Source organism: Taurulus bubalis (genome assembly GCF_910589615.1).
Source record: "Taurulus bubalis genome assembly, chromosome: 17".
NCBI lineage: Eukaryota > Metazoa > Chordata > Actinopteri > Perciformes > Cottidae > Taurulus > Taurulus bubalis.
The window spans coordinates 6,130,265-6,148,404 of record NC_136605.1 but is presented as its reverse complement, the minus strand read 5'-3'; the positions used below and the strand labels follow the sequence as shown (position 1 = coordinate 6,148,404).

The following is an 18,140-nucleotide window of genomic DNA, read 5'->3' as shown; positions in this document are numbered from 1 at the left end:
AACATAACTCATTGGCCCCTCTGTTAATCATCTCACAGTCTTAAGTTACTTATTTTGTAACTTTTTTAAAACTTTGTAACTGCTGGTTGGACAACACATTACAAAAGGGTGGGCATTTGTCCTTTTTGACATGTTAGACCACGATATCAATTAACTGATTGACAAATAACATGCCACACTAATTCATTTACCTGAAATAAAAAACTAAAAAACTATAGATGCAGACTAAGCGTTACGTTACCAATACAAACGGTGACGTTAGCTGCATTTTAACAAGCGTCATGGGCAAAGCTGCCATCCACCTGCAAATTATTCATTTCTCATTTCAAGTCCCTCCGGGATAAAAAAAATAAAACAGCAAAAAACTTCCACGCATCCGACAACTTTAGGGTCCGTCCACTAGCAGAATAACTCGATTTATAGCCCGACATTCATCTCTTACCTTCATTCGGGCATCCTCGTTGCTTCTTCTTTAATTAAAGCAAGTAATTTCATTAATTATTTAGATAATTCTCCTCTGTTTTCGTTTCGTTGGTAGTAAAAAGGGTCTCTGCTCGCTCTTCGAGGAGCAGGCTCACGAATTACACTCACTTCCTGTTTATACCGGTCCTACACTAGCAGCGCTGTGATTGGTTAACAGAGGACCAATCACAGCGAGTCTTCTATCATCCTCTGTATACTGTTCATATCTTTAAAAAATGAAAGCTCAGACAGAACGAGGGGTTTATTTGCTTTTTATTACATTTCTGCACTAGAGGCTTTTTGCATTGGTTTTTCACAACGGTGGCTAGTAAATATGTAGCAATGCAATGGACAACAACGGTCAGAGATAGTTGCTGCTGTAAAAAATAAAAAATGAATCAAACACTGGGACAAAGATTGACTTGACAAGAATATGAACGTCAAGGGTAGCCACACAGATGTTGGTAGATTCCTCAGTCTAAATTTAAAATGCATAAATATCTAATGTCAGTAGTAAAGCAGAAATCCACTAACCAGCGACTTGTAAAAAAAAGAAAAAAAAAGAAAAAAAGGGGTTGAATAGATAAAAAACAACTTTTATAAATAGGACAAATAAAAAAATAGTCAAATAAATATACAGGACCAGTAAATAATAATACAAAAGAAATATTCAACACAAAATAAAGTGCAATTTTCTTACATCACACCACAAAAACACAGTTCCAAATATTGGGTTGATATCCGATGACCACGACACATCTTGATGGATATAAACCAAAGACTTGATAAGCTCGGGCCGCGACGTTCTTGGTCTCAACGTGATCCTTTAGCAAAAGAATGATGCATCCGGATAGTTATGTATGAAATGGGAAGACACCCCCCTCTCCTCTCCAGGGCAACGTTGGACGCCCATCTTCCTTTGCACCTCGGTGTAGTTGTGACATCGTCCACAAGGTGGCGGTCTAAGACTGGTCTCCCAAAGCTATCAGGGTCTGCAACACCAAGAACAAAACCTCACCACTAAGACGCCTCTCAACACACACACACACACACACACACACAGACACTCCTGTTCTTCTGTGTGTAGTCTACTACTGTATCACTGACAAGGGTGCTCCGTTTCATCAAACTGGGCACTGTTGGATTGCATATTATTAAACATGTAAGTGTAAACAACAACAACTACAACAACAACAAAAACCCACATCATCCCTAAACAAAAAGACTGGCACTTTCCCTCACACGTAACGTCACACACACGTACACACACACACACACACACACACACACACACACACACACACACACACACACACACACTATTCACGGTACATCTGCATAAATAGAAACGCGTGTGTGAAGGAGCATCTACTCTCCTGTGACCTCTCTGCCTCCTCACCGGACACACTAGTGTGTTCACTTAACAGCCTAAAAATTGCACATTTTTCACTACGATCGATGGAGACAATGTTTAAAACAACAACAACAACAACAAAAGAAGTGTTTGCTTGGCTTACTGCATCCCTTTCCTTGGTCTTCTGTCCTCATCTGGAGCACAATGTAAACTTGGCAATTTGGGGGGGAGGGGAGACACCACAAATAAATAAATACATCATTTAAATGAAATGAAATGAAAAAGAAAGTGGCGTTATCAGCACATTGCATAGTGTCCCTGTGCAAGCTCATCTCATCATCAGCCTCTTTCCATTCCACTTAAATTCAGCCCTTAAACAGACGTGAAGCACGCCGTGCTGATTCACGCTTCCATGTCTCTTGGTCCGGTTCCCGCTGCGTGTTCTGCCGCTCTCTTCTCTCCACCAAGCACAAACTCGACTTTAGTCACTGAAATACAGCATGTGTCGCTCTTTTTTTCTTTTTTTCTAACTGAAGGATGGCACTGGTCGCTGATCCGAAACCAGTGAGGAATGCCCATTTGTCCACACAGTTACCAGCTGGCCTGCTGAAAGGTTCTTCACAGTGTTCACCACCTTGAGGTCGTCTTCATATATATTTTTTCATCTCCTTTTTAAATATTCTGTCATTTTCCCATGTACATGCATTAAGACATATACAAAACATCGAACACACAGCACACACACGGGCCTACATTACGATACCATGTGCGGCGCCCATTCTGCCGACATGGCCGACGCATCTTTGTTCACATCTCGTGTGTTCTAAATGTCGCTCGTCATCTATTTGGTGTTCCTTCTTCCTGCTAATTTGTGATATGTCAGCGGGACGCTACAGTAGAAAGGCATTGCGTGGGAGAGTCCGACTCGTTTCTGAAGCCCTCTGATCACGAGTGATGCTTGGAGCCGCGGGCGTTTCCTTTATCAGACGCCATCGTCCCGCTGCCGGCCGAGGCCGCAGCCGCCTGAGCGCCGCCGGCGCGGCGTCCGCCCCCGGACGAGGATTCCGCTTTCCCCGCCGCGCCGCCCCGCTTCTCGTCGCCCGGCTTGGAGGCGTCCCGCGCCCTGGCGCCCTCTTGCGACCCCGCCTTCATGGGCCCGAGCACCGTTTTGGCCACGCTCGTGAGCTGGGTGACGAAGCTGGCTTTGTCCCCCGGCGACATGGGGCGGCCCGAGCAGGGCGACGGCGGGTTCTCCTCCAGCACCTCCAGGTGCGGCCCCTCCTCCTTGGCCCCGCGGCAACCGTTCGACACCTTCTCGGTTTTGGATCTGGCGAGGGTTTGAACCTGGGTGGGAATCGGCGGCGCGGGTCCCTTCACCTTGGTCGTCTCGGTCGCTCTGTCGCCCTTCTCCCCCGTCTCTGCGCCTTTACGCGGCTTGGACTGCTCTGCAGACGATACCTTCTGCACGGCTCCTTTGTCCGCACCTCTCACTTTCTCCTCCGTCTTCTCCTGAGCTTTGGTCGCAGCCCCGCCGTCTGTCTGCACACTCTGCTGCTTGTCTGGCGGTTGCGGGCCCTTCGGTGTGCCGGGAGTCGAGGTCTTCTCGCTGAGTTTACTCTTTGGGGCCGTTGCCTCACAACTTGAAGACCCTGCCTTTCGAGCTCGGTCCCCCGGGCTCGGCTTGGCCTCGGTATGGGAGGAAACCACCGCTGGACTGGACTTCACCGCAGCCGTGTTATTCTTCAGAACCTCAGATATGGTTTTACTCGCGTCAACAACGCTGGTCTTGGGTTCGGCTTTGGTCGCCGTGACCTCGGCGGCGGTCTGCGTAGCTTTCTCTCTCGGTGTGAGCAGGGTGTCGCGGCTGAGCGGCGACTCCTGCCTCCCCAGCCTCCTCGCAGGCTTCAGGCATCCGATCTCCCCTCCCATTGGAGGGGAGGGGGAGGAGGAGGACGAAGGAGACGGAGGCGCGGGCCCGTTCTCCCCCTCCATCTCCAGCAGGCTCTGCAGACTGTGCTCGCAGTGGAAGGACTCCCTCCTGTAGTCCCCGTGCGCCACCTCCAGGCTGTGCTTGCGTAGCGACACCCCGCCGGTCAGAGGGGAAGGCGACGGCGACGAGGAGGAAGAGGACGACATCGAGGCACCCAGCTTTTCCGCCGACTGCACCCGCTGCAGCAAGGGGGACCGGGGCGGCTCTGCACTTTTGGGGCGGGGTCGGGCAACGGGGGGTGAGGAGTGCAGCTTGGCGGGGAACGTCTGCGTGGTGTTGGAGCTCCCCACCGTGTGGCCAGAGAGCGGGGGAGGAGAGGAGGTGGTCGGGGACGGGGTGTGAGCCAGGGGCGAGAGGGGGATGTTGCCGGCAGATTTGCAGCGGGCGGAGCGGTACTGTCGGTGGAGTTTGGGAGACAGGCCGTGCAGGGAGCTGGGCCTCATGTGGTGGGAGGCCGCGGGGGAGTTGGGGGTGCTGGATGCTGGGGAGCTGCTCTGGGAGGAGGTGCCTGAGGAGAGGAGATCACAATGTGGTCAACGGTGCATTTCCTTTCTGTCGAGAATTAGAACGTTCGCAGTAAAATGTGATTTTAGGTTTAAATCTCCACTGTTTCTTTCTTCCGAAAAAAAAAAGATACGAGATCAGAGTGAAACAAACAACATGAGCGGGATTAAAGAGTAACATAACATTCCTTGAATTTCTTGTTTGTGCTGACCTCTAGAGGTTTTAACTTTTCAAATTGTTGTATTTTTTTTTTGCACTTTAGTACAGGACACGCACAATTTCAAATCTTCTGTATGCTTACACAATGGAAGAATTGACGAATAAAACTGACTTTGTAGTGATGTCACGGTGTGTCAGTACACCGTGACGTCACTGTTGGGCTAGAGGAGGAACAAAGCACACCCGACCACACTGAGCAGTGCTGCTGGACTTTAACGTCCACATTTACTTGACAACAAACAACATGGGGTCCCACTCTTTTATAGCAAAACATCTAACATAGACACTGAGAGAGTCAAACTAGGTACGAAAAGACGCCCGCATCACTTCAACACTAACCCATGTGAGGGGATTCAGTGAGGGTGGAGCGGTAACTCTGGGTGGGCGAGCGGGCGGAGAGGCTGTGGGTGGGGGAGCCGGGGAGACTGTCTCCAGATGAGAGGGAGCGGTTTAAAGAGGAGAGGCTCCGGCTGGTGTGGAGCAGGTTGGACTGCTTGGTGATTTTTCTGAAGAGGGAGCTTCTCTTCTTCCTGAAAGGAGAACAGATAAAACGTGGTGAGGAGAATAAAGACATGTGAAGCACAAAGTGAATCCTTGTAATGAACTGCATCCAGGCTGCAGTAACTCACTCTGGTCCCTCCTTGGCTCCGGTCCTCTTGCTGCGCCGCGCCATCTTGGATTTATAGCTGGACTTGCGGGCAGGACCCACTTTTATAGAGGTGTTCTCAAATGGAGTAGTTGTCACTGTCACCTTGCTTCCACTCTGTAGATTATATATATATCTTCAAGTTATGAATCACATTATTTTAAAAGCACATGCTATTCAAGCCATCCCATTAAAAAGAAAATCTTGCGATGGATATACAAGATAGTTCGGTCGTTATCCTCACCTTCAGGATGAGCTCCACCACCTCTGTGTGCACCAGCCCATGGACTGACTCCCCGTTTACGTGAGTGATGAGGTCACCAGCGCTGAGACCAGCTTCCTGGGCGGGACCCCCGTCCTCCACATGCTGCGATCAGAACAAAACTATATCATTATATTTCATGTGGCTCATTCATAGCTATGCAGACGACACACCACACTGTACATATCGCTGGTGCTTCAACCCAACAGCTGAAAGAGGCTGCCTTAAAAATATGACAGTTTGAATGTGACGCAACTATTTGAAATTTAAGATTGAAAGGACTCCGAGGCGAAAGCCTTAGGTAGCATCTCATCAAACGTTCAGTTAGCATGATGCCATTGTTCGCCAGAGTTAGATGATTTGCTCCCTCACCCAGACCATGTGGTGCAGGCTGTAAACGTCGCTGTCTCCCATGTAGACTCGGATGGCTCGGAGAGTGAAGCCGTACTTCTTCCCCGAGCGGTGGATGGTGATGGGGGAATGCAGCACGTTGACCACGGGGGAGTAGTCCCTGCTGGGAGAGGAGTCCCGGGAGGACGGGTTGGACGAGAGGGAGCGAGGAGACATGGGGCTCGCCAGCGGGGAGGCAACATGCTGCTCCACTGAGGAGAGAGGGACGGAGATGTCAGCTTTAAATATGTTTTTCTTTTACAGGTCATTTGCTAAATGTCACAGAACCAGTTTGCTTTACCTGCAGGAATGATGACGGACAAAGCCGTCGCGGAAGCGGATTTGATTACTTTGGTCCCCGGTCGCGCGTTACTACGCTTCTCTCCTTCTGCCGAGAGCTGCTGGTGGCGGACCCTCCGCAGCACCAGGTCAGTGGCGGCCCCGCGGGGCCCCTGTGGGTCGTGGAGCCCCAGGACAGAGGCACTCCCCGGTAGAGGTGCATCGGCCGGTCTCAAAATCCTCTCTGTGACACACGGTAGCGACACGAAGCTCTCGTTACAAAGCTGCGGTCAAACGCGGGTTAGCGGGTCACAAAGGGACATGGCGCTCCCTCACCGCTCTTCTTACCTCCAGCTGTGAACCCGTTGCTTTCCTTAAGCGTCCTCAGATCGCCCTGCGAGGGGATGGCCCCTTCCAGGGACGTCCCCCTGGTCGTGACCGGAGGCTGCCGGCTGGGGACCGGCAGCTCGGAGTCGAGCTCCAGAGGGGAGGCCAGGCGGTGCGTGTCCATGAGAGCGGAGAAGCGCCTTCGGGCCCCGGAGGGTGGGCTGTAGTCGCTCTCGGTGAAGGAGGACTCGGAGCAGGATAAGCGCTTCCTGGGAAAAGCAAGGCAGTCATGCTTTAGTATAAGGTCAAACACGTGTTTTATTGTGTTGTTCGGTTATCCATCTATTAAAACCAGTTCTACAGCTCATATGACATGAATACCAGACCCTATTGTCCTTGATCTCTAACGAATCCGCAACTCCTTGCCTTTAAAAAATAAATAAAAGCATAAATATGATCAAAAGTCAAGAGTCTGAGCAAGATTCCCCCAAAATGACTCATCGAGAGCTCCCGAGTTTTTTAAACAAGTATTGTTCGGTACCTTCCCATCATCCCACATAGTAATACTGCACATCTTTAGAAAGATTACGACCAAAGGCATCTAAATCTGCAACAATAATCACAATCCATTAAAGCATTGACATGTTAGGAAGCATATTACGTGTTTTTTGGTTCAGAAATTGATAAATGACCTACTTTGACCTGACCCTTGCTCGCACCACGACAAGCTGCATATCAAAATGACCCCCTAGGTCCGCATGTGTCGTCTCAGAAGAGTCTGAGGACCAATGAGATCGTAGGATCTCGGAACGCCCAAGATATGAAAAAAAGGTCTGGTCTTGTTTCGCAATGTTGAGACACTAATACTGGTCAGAAAATGATCTAGATTGATTTATTACACTCCCACAGGCCCGTACGGTTAGTCTTTGACTGAAATCCGTTCTAAGGGTTTTTATGAAGGTTTTAGTGAAACGTTATAATCGCTTAGTCATGTTAAGGAGCTTACGGAAAAAAAAAAGTTAAACCACACGCCTCTTCTCACAAGGTTTACGGTACTTTAGCAATTCAAATGAATTAAATCGACCCTGTGAATGAGGAGATAGCACAATTTTACTTTTGAAAAAACACAATTCTCATTTTCGGAAAAAGAGAAAAAGGGGCGTTGTGTGTATGAGGTTAAGTTGAAACAGGTCTAGTCATGTGATCCGTCACTATTTCTCACATCTCAGGCGATCCCGCCCTCCAGCTCTTGTCCCTGAGGGTGAGGCTGCCCAGGCTCTCCCTCTTGGCTAGCCGATCCTCCCTGGGCACCTTGTGCTCCCGCAGGGTCACGCCAGGCGGTTTATGCTCCAGCTGGGACAGATGCTCCATACTGCTGTACACCTGCACACAACAGACAGACGGTCAACCATTGTTTTGGTCTGCTGGCGCCTTCGAAACATTCTCCACGTAGATAAAATCAAGAGAAGGAGGCGGCCTCGGACCTTGCTGAAGCGAGGGGAGCAGGACGAGAAGCAGTGTATCTCCACGGGCTCGTCGTCGTTGGTATCGTCCTCGTCGTACGACTGCACGTGATGGTAGCGCTCGGATCGGGCTGGTGGCGAGAGGCAGAGATTAACATCGCGGTCACGAAGGTATTGTGCCAAAGAAGGGGACGATTCAGAAGACCCTGAGCTGTTCAGACGAATACGATGTTCCTAAGCTCAAAATGGGATCTGTGGTCCGTGCCGGGAATCCCAAGAAGCAGACTTACTGTCAAAATAACTGGTGTCTTCCTCAGACTCCAGGTGAGGAATGAACTCTGCCTTCTGTCTCAGCAGGCTGTTCCAGTTCACCTCTGTGAAGAAAGAGTGCTGCCTCACTTCAAAAGCTCCACCTAGAGGGCAGGAGATGGGCGGAGGAGACAAAGACAGACAGACAGGTAAGAGCTGCGGCCTGAAGTCAACTGTGACACCAGAGCACCACTTATGAGGTTGAGACAGTTAGCTACAAGTAATGGATAAATTGTTGAAATAACTAGCTAATAATAATTAATAAATTGTTGAAATAGTTAGCTAATAATAATTAATAAATTGTTGAAATAGTTAGCTAAAAATAATGAATAAATTGTTGAAATAGTTTGCTAATAATAATGAATAAATTGTTGAAATAGTTAGCTAATAATAATGAATAAATTGTTGAAATAGTTAGCTAATAATAATTAATAAATTGTTGAAATAGTTAGCTAAAAATAATGGATAAATGGTTGAAATAGTTACCTAATAAAAATTAATAAATTTAATGGATTAATACTTTAAATAATTAGCTAAAATACTAAATAAATGGTCGAAATAGTTATCTTCAAATACTGAATAATTGGTTAAAATCGCGACTTGACCCCGGGCTAAGCAAATGAAATGGATGGATGGTTGACAAAGTTATCTAAAAATACTGATTGAAATAGTTAATAATGGATAAATGGTGGCAACTTCCAGCTCCTTCTCCTCTACGAGGTGATAGTACAAATACAAAGCAAAACATTTACCTATAAAAATAAAAAGGACTAATGGTTGAGGCCAAACATACTACAGACCCCAGGGATAAAATAGGTGCTGGTAACCACTAATCTCGCTGACTGACCTGTGCCCAGTCGAACCAGTGGATTGGTCTGCAGGAGGGAGGAGATCAGGTGCTGGGAGTCAAGGGGGAGAGCCTCGTCCCCTTCTGGCCACACGATGTCGTCTGCAGCAGAGAGAGAGAGAGGAGGACATGAGGAAACACGTCTCTAGTAATGACCTCTGACCCCTCACCTGTAATGACCTCTGACCCCTCACCTGTAATGACCTCTGACCCCTCACCTGTAATGACCTCTGACCCCTCACCTGTAATGACCTCTGACCCCTCACCTGTAATGACCTCTGACCCCTCACCTGTAATGACCTGCCCGAACAGCTCCTCCGGCGTGTCTCCAAAGAAAGGCACGCAGCCCACCAGGAACTCGTACAGGATGATGCCCATCGCCCACCAGTCCACTGGCTTCCCATAACCTTGGCGCAGAATAACCTCCGGGGCGATGTACTCTGGAGTTCCACACACCTGAAGGAAACAATTATTTCATAATTTCTACATCAGGGATGTTAAGATTCAACAGGTTTGTGCATTTCTGACACCAATAAGCACTCACATCGAAACTTAAGTTCATTTTACTTTGATGGTTGATCTAGAAATATCATTTTACCCAGATTATGCTAAACAAACTAGTCATGTGATTTATTTTCCAACCTCTTTTTAACCTACCTGTGCATAACATTTGGTTGCACATGTTTATGGAGCATGCATATTTTCCTGCTGGCTAAGAAGAGCGCTCCGGAGACGCCAAGACGAGATGAAAGCCCCAGTGATGTTTTTTTTTTTTGCTCACGGATTTCCGGCACGATGAGGCTTAGTTTCACAAGCGTGAGCGCGGAAGATAAACGCTCGAGACAAAACGAAACCAACCCTCACCTAAAAAGAGAATTTGATTCAAAGAGCGGAGGGAAAACGAGCCTATTGTTCTGCCGAGTGTCTTCTTCACGCTTTGGGATATGCCTGGCACACAATGACGGGGGGGAATGTCTTTGCATAGAGATGAAGACTTCAAAGGACGTTTCGTACTTTCAACTTTACTTGGGAGAGTCTCCGCTGCCGTGCAGCCAAAAAAGACACAACTCACACCTACATCGCATGTGTGTGTGTGTGTGTGTGATTATTTAAAAATGTTATTGCACTGTCGCTGTCTCACCTGTTTATCCAGGAACTCCCGAGTGTCCTTCTCTATGTGTCCCTCGTACAAGTTGGTGGTCAGACTCATCAGGCCCATCTTGGAAAGGCCGAAGTCCGTGAGCTTGATGTGGCCCATGGAGGTAATGAGGAGGCTGAGAAACACACGACAGCAAAGTGAACACACGCAAGCTTTCTCTACACTCCTTTGAAACACACAATCTCTGAGCGCGCCTCACTTGTCGGGCTTGAGGTCGCGGTGCACGATGCCGTAGTTGTGCAAGTACTCCAGCGCGAGGACGGTCTCCGCGAAGTACATGCGCGCCATTTCCACGGGCAGAGCCCCGATGTTCTTCAGCAGAGTGGCACAGTCTCCACCTGCCAGCACAAGTCAGGATTCCATGAGAACAGTTTGTGCGACACGCTAATTGTCAAAGTCAAAGAGCCTTATGTGTTCTATATAAGTGGTTCTCAACCTTTATTCAGTGAAGTACCCCCTGTGAAATATTTTTCAGCCAAGTACTAGGGGGTACCACCAGTGCAAAGCCTTTTTGGATGAAAAAAAGATGCATCACACAGGGCTGGGCCATCAGTGTCTGATTTAATATGGAATATATCCAATTCTGTTCATGAACTTACATTTATATTTTATTGAATGTATTAAATGACTATTTTGAAAGGATTTTTTAATATATTTAAAATAAATCTCTTGTAACCTCTGGAGTGCTTTCACGTACCCCCATTTGAGAACCACTGTTCTAAAAAGGATATGATGCAAGACGTGCAAAATATAAAAATAAATATGGAGCCGTATATTTTCCCCGTTGCATTGTGGGAGAATAGCGTCCATCGGCAGCACACTCAACCAAAACAAACGTATTTAGTACGCCTGCCGATTCGTTTGAGCAGTTGTCAATTTGACTTTTCTTTTCTCTTTTCCCCAGTGAGAGCACACTATGTCCTCAAACCCTAATAAGTGTGGAGAGAGATGTGGGACGCTTACTTATGCCGATTCAAAATCTAAACGCACAGAAGTTGAAACGGTAATATCTTGACAAGGAGCATAACTCAACCTAACATAACATAATAAATGGGTTGAAGTGGACGGATCCAACTTATTTTTGACACACACACACACACACGGATGTATTCTTACCCTCTACGTACTCCATGACCATGCAGAGGTGCCGGCGGGTTTCGAAGGAGCAGAACATGGAGACGACGAAGGGATTCTCTGCGAAGGTGAGGATGTCTCTCTCCACGAAGGCCTGCTGGATCTGGTTCCTCAGGATCAGGTTTTGCTTGTTGATCTTCTTCATGGCAAACCGCTGCCGGGTCTCCAGATGTCGCACCAGGTACACGGCGCTAGTGCACACACACACACACACACACACACACAGAGGTACACGTTATTCTTAGGTTGTGGCCACTGCATTGCTTGTAAAAGAATAAAAGTAAAAAAAAGTCGAGGCTCGCCTGCCTGACAGCTGTACTGAACAGCATGAACGTTCTCCTCGACTCACCCGTACGCTCCGTTACTGATCAGCTTGATGGTCTGGAAGTCTGCTTCTTCTGGCGCTTTCATCGCTCTGATCTTACCCTGTGGATCAAAGATCACAATGCAGATATATTAAACACCATCCAGGGTGACATCGAACAAAACCAACACGACGTAAATCATTTATATTGCCTCATTGTCAAGGAAGTCACGTAGTCTTTTGGCACTGTAACTATCGTGATGTCACATTTAAATCATCTAATCTTTTTGCCTACTTAGCTTCATTTTGGCAGTTGGAGGCGTGCCTAATGCTAGAGGGAAGGATGGGGGGGGGGGGGGGGGGGGGTGGATCTGTTTTTTATGCTTCAGCATAAATGAGCTAAATTGGATGTGCATATATATATATATATATATATATATATATATATATATATATATATATATATATAATATGCCAAGTCATTTGCAGATGAAGTAGACATTTTCTATGAAAAGCCACTTTCTCCTCCATAAAATAGCACGCCTCCTCCAACTAGTCAAGTTACAGTTTTACATCCACGTCTGTCCAAGATGTCATCACTTCCGTATTTTATCCTATTAGACATTTGGGTGAAATTGTCATAATTAGCAATTTGGCAGAAAAAAAAGGTTGACGAATGAGGGGATGAGAGAAATGACCACATTCAGGATCTCACCTCCGTCGAGTCATCCGTTTCAGGAGTTAGCGGTCCCTCGCTGTCGTAGCTATCGAGGTTAACCATCTCTGATGAGAAACATAAACATATTGCAGTTTAAGTCAGCTGTCGGCTCATTTATTTTCTGATAAGGTAACGGCTGTGCGTTTCCATCTCTCCCCTGCCTCACCTTCAATCGGGTCTCTGGTCAGTCCCAGCTGGTTGATGATGTAACGAGGAATGTCCGTCTTCATCAAGTGACCCTCCTTGGCGTGGTCCTCTGCCGCCTCCAGCAGATGGTAGAACTCCTCTGGATTAAACTCCTGGAAACCACAGCATAACGTTGGAACGTTTTTTTAGTTTTACTCCCATTAAATTGCTTTCCGGATAAATTGGTTCAAATGTAAATCTGAAAATGTTTTCCATATCCAAGCAAAGCCACCATGGCTGCTCTTAGCAGTTGTTTGATGATTCACTGCCTCTGGAGCAGCTCCAAGACGCCATTGCTGCAGTCTGCTCAGAGACTTGGGTTTCCCATTGAAAGCTACACTTTACAAGCTGTATGCTCTGTTTAATCATACACCATTCACTCCAACCAGCCCAAATCAAGAGGCCAGTGCAGACCAGCAGCAAACGATAGAAATACAGAAACTAGGTACAATTAGGTGCGTGAATAGAAAGAAAATGGCTTTTTGCTTATTGTGTGTTTGCTCTTATTCCCCCTAATAACCTCTCTCAGTCAGTTTGACTAATGCGTCCTATTTGCCCTCCTTTTCGTGATCCAGGTTGCTATTGCGCGCCTCTTTTTGCTCAAATTGAATCATCGTTGGTGTGGCAATAAACAAACAGATATTCTTGAGCTATGCTGAGAAATGAGTGCACAAAGACAACGCAACCAGGTCAGTCTGAACCTCAGGAGCCGATCCCCGATTGACATTGGCCAAACATTGAGCTTGACATGTTGGATTGCCGAGGAGCGTTTCATCCACTGTACCACTCCTGAAACTCCGGGCTGCTGATCCAAAGCCTGGACACTGGCGGTGTCAAAGACACGCAAGTGGTTCACGCAGACCGTAATCCGACTGCAGCGAAATGCAGGAAACGAGGGTGGAATTACATCGACGCATCAATTCTCCACGTCTGTTTCCCCGCTGTCGCTCGTAATCAAATACTATGAGGGAAAAAGCTGTGGCGTGACTCATCGAGCGGGACGCAAGACGGTTATAAAGCCAGAAGACACACACAAACTCACACGTTTACCCAGAAAAACAACCAGACACACACATACACACACACATAGATGTCCTCCAACTTTAAGGGGCACGTTGGTCACGGTCTGACTCAGACGGGAAGGCGGTTCCAGCAGCAGGGGGTATTAGACTGGTATTAGTCGTACTTTGGCGAGGAAAATTCTAATCTAAATGCAAATGCGTTTCGCCATCCAGGCAGACTGGACCGGCTCTTTTACTTTGATTTCCTGCCCCCGCTGTGTGGTGCATCAGAGTGCTTAAATGCTTTTAATGGGCTAACAAACGAGTGTCTGTGCCCATGTTTATCTAAAGAAAATCGATTTGCCTTAAGTCACAAGAGGGACGTGACATGGCAGCGAGGATAGGATGTCATCTTACCAGGCACTCCAGAAGCCGGGCCGGTCGGGAGATGACGATGAGAAGCTTCTTGGCCAGCTCCGTGACGAAGGCCACCTCGGTGCTCTCCGAACGCTCGAAGGCCTGACAGAGCGAGAGAGACAGAGAGATTAACGCTTTCACCGTCCGGACACGACACTAATGTACAGACACGACACAAAAGATGATTCGATACATCTTATATATCTTTCATCCCTGTTGGTTTTATATCTTATCTTATTTTCTGTGTAAATGGCTGCTACTCGACACAAAATTTCCCCTTGGGGATTAATAAAGTATATATTCATTCATTCATTCAAAAAGACAGAGTGAGAAACACTTCAAGAAGCTGTGACACATAAAAAAAGGAAAAAACGCCAATACTATCGAACCAAAACCAGACAGCCCTGAGGAATCGCAGCGATCAAATCAAGCCGCCAAAATGAGGTTGGTGATGAAATAGCCTGATACCTGTTATCTGCTCCGAGCGCGATTAGCTTGCATTTACCGCAGTCATTTCAATCTCGTCTCGTCTCAAAGGCATTCACAGGTTTGAATGAAATTTGAAGACTTGAGCTGAGTCTATCCATCCGTATCCTTCCACAGCATCACATTGCATCGCCCCGTTCCAGCAGAGGATAGATGGATCTGTTTTGCTTTAATTTACTCGGGTATCTTTTAAAGCTTTTCAATGCTAGTGAAATATGATATATGTGAGTTTTTGTACCGATACTAAAATGCTATGTTAATATCTTTTGCTACCCTACCTTGAGACATATTTTCTAACAGAGGAAGCCAATGTTCTCAAAGATTAAAATTGGTGACAATTTCTTTATGTGAACCTTAATAAATACAGTTCAGCTTTATGCTCCGGTTCTGGACACAAAACAGCCCTTCTACAAAGAAGCAAAACATTCTTTTATTCAATCAAATCATCCTATATCAAAGCAAAAAAAACTTACCCCATTGGCAGATTCTTTTGCTTGACAAGATTTCTTAAAATAAGCCAAAAATCAAGGAAAAGTATGGCATACTTTCCTAAAATTAGATATTTTTTTCTAATCAAAACATGCTTGACAAGATTAATATTCTTTTTTTCGGCAAATATGACTTATTTTCTTGATACAAGGCTTTTTTTACTTTCTTGAAATTCCTTTTTTGCAGTGTACCCAGCACTCCTGTTGGCAACTGTCTGGCTCTTTAGCTTTAGCTAAATGCTCCGCTACGTTCCCTTAGCTAGTTGCTAACTTTGTTCGTCTTCGGCTTGGCGCTGTGCAGGTTACATACAGCAGGTTTTCAAAAGATATTTTCAGAGAGAGCCGAGAAGACCGAAATCGAAACAGTAAGAAAACAATGAGCTAAAAGATGCTAAAACGCTCCATAAAGCTGAGGGGGACTGCAGATAATAATAAGTATCTGTGGGCTCATCTCTATAAGCAACAACTGTCATGTTTCCCATTGTTTATATCAATATGTTGCACATATAGATATATCTTTCTCTCAAAAACTGTAATTTTGTTGCTTTTGATACCCAGCTCTGATGCAAATGAACTCATTCCTGATTACTTGGTTTATTGCTCTTACATGAGCTCGTCGGCATTGTGTCTGTTCTATAACTCACGTCCTGAAGAAGCTTCTCCAGGTTCTCCTGCAGCTCAAAGAAGTAGACGGAGGTGATTTGTCCCTCGCGGGATTTGGCCAGGCAGTCTCTGGACAGCTCAGCTATCTGGTGGTGAATGAAGCTGAGGACTCCGTCGGCCAGCGGAAGAACGTTTTCAGGAGAGAAAGCCTGGAGGAACTCGGCCAGCCTCCCCTCCATCTGTGCCGTGGCCTGGTGGATCACGACAAAGGTGGGGAGAAAAGAGACGGTGAGAATGGGGATTGGGGGTAGAAGCGACAGAGGGATTTCTTAAGAGGACCCAGAGCTATGTGGCAGCAAGGTCAGAAAACAATGTCATTTGTGCCTCAGACATTGTGGCGCTGCTGCTTTACACTGACTTCAATGCAATGTACACTTGTTTCCCTTACGTGAGGACAAGCACAAAGCTTTGACCTCGAATGAACTCCAAACATTACAGCCAAATTTCCTCAGGCTCGATTGTTATCTCTGTGGAAGCTGTCAGCCCATTTCCTTTCGATACCAACCTCGGCCCGTCAAGAGAGTGAACGGAAGAAAAATGAGGCAAAAAGAGAAAGTCTCTTTTGTTGAACTGTGGCAGCATTTCTAAGTGCAGTGGCTTATCTTAATATTCTCTCTTTGACGGGGTAAACGTATCGCGACTTGGCAGTGCCACATAATCGTGTTTGCTATGGTTTAGCAACCCCCATGGCTCCTTTTATGTTTATTTTAAACTGTGTTTGTGTTTACTGTGCATTTGTTATACACAAATCTCCGAACACACTCAATCATAAATTATACCCCCTTTTTATTTCTCTAAAATATGAGCTCTGAGTAAATGGGATTAGAACGTTATTGTGGCCTGAAATGCTCTGTAGGCTTAAGGATTTGCTCACTGTTTTGTATTTTTTTTTTTATGGAATATGATGTTTATCACAAAGCAGCTTTGTGTGTGTGTGTGTGTGTGTGTGTGTGTGTGTGTGTGTGTGTGTGTGTGTGTGTGTGTGTGTGTCACCTTTGGAAAGCGCTCTTTGTACACATGGTTCATCATGACTATCTCATTATCAAAGCAGGAGGAGGAGCGTCCTGGGCTGGGATGTAGAAAAACATGAAATATAGGTAAAAACATTTGGCTTTAAAAGAAAATCTGTTATAATATGTTCTGTGTAATGAAGAACACATCTGAACCGTGCATAAGATTTGATTAGCAATAAAGACAAAGTTAGTAGTTCATGTATATCTAGACAACTTCATAAAATGTACCTTCTTAAAAATGGAAGGAGGAAGGAAGTAATTAAAAAGCTCTCTTGCTCAGTTCAGGCCTTTTCTGCTCCAGCCTTCCTGGTTTGGTACACGGTAACGGTAGCTAATTAAAGCTAATGTCAGCTAACGCCAGCTAAACTAGCTTTGAATTTACTGAGTCAGTTGAATTACTTTCTTCTCTCTGTGATGTCACGTAGGCTCGCTTCAAGTGAGGCAAATTAACTGTTTAAATATGATTGAAAGTAGCCCATGCTACTACTTGCTGAACTGATAATGCCGATACTAAAGCTCAGTGAAACAGAAGTACAATAAAAGGCAGCAAAATGGCCGTTATATTGCAACATCTATTATTTATAGTTAGCTAACATGAGCCGACTTAAGCTATTTATGTCAATGTCAAATTCAACATTTAATTTGGAAGAGGAATGTGTTGTTTCTTCTTTAAAATAGTCTCACTTTAACAACCAGCTAGTCTTGATACATCAGTTACAAAGCAGCGTCCAGCTGAAGTTTGCTAACAATAGCGAACATAAATTACTGTTCATACTAAACCAAGAAGATTTTCTTCTAAGTTAGTTAGTTAGTTTCTATTATTGATGACTTTGTCTTGATAGACACACACAGCACCAACTCTCTCTATTTATTGGTTCATTTCACGCGCTGATCAAATCAAACACGTTAGCTTTAAACCGGGAGCATTTAGGAGGTTATATAAAAGCAGTAACAAGCTCAAGCAGGGGCGACCCCTGTAAATCTGCTTTTAGAGAGTCCTTTTAAAAAGAGGATAGTGCTTTTGGGCCGCTGAAGCCTCTGTTTTAATCTCATGGGTGGTGGTGCTGACCTGAGACTGCGGGAGCGTGGGCGCATGTGAGGAGAGCAATGGCCACCATCATCATCCGTGATGCTTTCGGAGCTGCCAAAGTGCTTGGATAAGAAGTGGAGCTCATCCATGGTGGGCTGGAAGGGCAGCTGGTGCAGCCGCTCCTGAGAGGAGCTGGAGGACTGGGGCGAGGGAAGAGGAAGAGGAAGAGGAGGGGAGGCAGGAGCAAAAGGGTGGAGGAGGAAGAGGAAGCAGACGAGGGCGGGTAGAGGATTAGGAGTGCGAGGGAGAGAAGAGAAACAGGAATATTAGAGAGGGTGGAGATGGACAAACGGTCCCCCTTTTTAATCTGCCTACTAATAGATTTGGACACCTTTTGGACACCTCGGATGACACATTGAGGTTTTAAATGTTAATGAAGGCGTCCAATGAGCCTCGGGTCACACCCATCAATCTGGCTCACAGACCTTC

The 18,140-nt window shown here is 46.2% G+C and overlaps 1 protein-coding gene across 1 annotated transcript in view; it reads right to left on the bottom strand.

Annotated features, from left to right (window-relative positions):
• Positions 1-2,761: 2,761 nt before the first annotated feature.
• Positions 2,762-18,140, bottom strand: part of LOC306749640 (microtubule-associated serine/threonine-protein kinase 1-like) — a gene marked incomplete at both ends in the record, with an annotated part of 36,622 nt that continues 21,243 nt past the window's right edge. Inside the window, 22 exons of the mRNA XM_079232951.1 lie at positions 2,762-4,314; positions 4,869-5,059; positions 5,159-5,292; positions 5,420-5,542; positions 5,810-6,039; positions 6,129-6,350; positions 6,455-6,702; positions 7,656-7,816; positions 7,918-8,027; positions 8,187-8,309; positions 9,053-9,154; positions 9,343-9,508; positions 10,194-10,326; positions 10,411-10,549; positions 11,328-11,536; positions 11,695-11,771; positions 12,365-12,432; positions 12,534-12,666; positions 13,972-14,073; positions 15,590-15,799; positions 16,602-16,677; positions 17,691-17,851. Coding sequence (XP_079089077.1) covers positions 2,762-4,314; positions 4,869-5,059; positions 5,159-5,292; positions 5,420-5,542; positions 5,810-6,039; positions 6,129-6,350; positions 6,455-6,702; positions 7,656-7,816; positions 7,918-8,027; positions 8,187-8,309; positions 9,053-9,154; positions 9,343-9,508; positions 10,194-10,326; positions 10,411-10,549; positions 11,328-11,536; positions 11,695-11,771; positions 12,365-12,432; positions 12,534-12,666; positions 13,972-14,073; positions 15,590-15,799; positions 16,602-16,677; positions 17,691-17,851 — 4,671 coding nt within the window. The remainder of the gene's footprint in view (positions 4,315-4,868; positions 5,060-5,158; positions 5,293-5,419; positions 5,543-5,809; positions 6,040-6,128; positions 6,351-6,454; positions 6,703-7,655; positions 7,817-7,917; positions 8,028-8,186; positions 8,310-9,052; positions 9,155-9,342; positions 9,509-10,193; positions 10,327-10,410; positions 10,550-11,327; positions 11,537-11,694; positions 11,772-12,364; positions 12,433-12,533; positions 12,667-13,971; positions 14,074-15,589; positions 15,800-16,601; positions 16,678-17,690; positions 17,852-18,140) is intronic.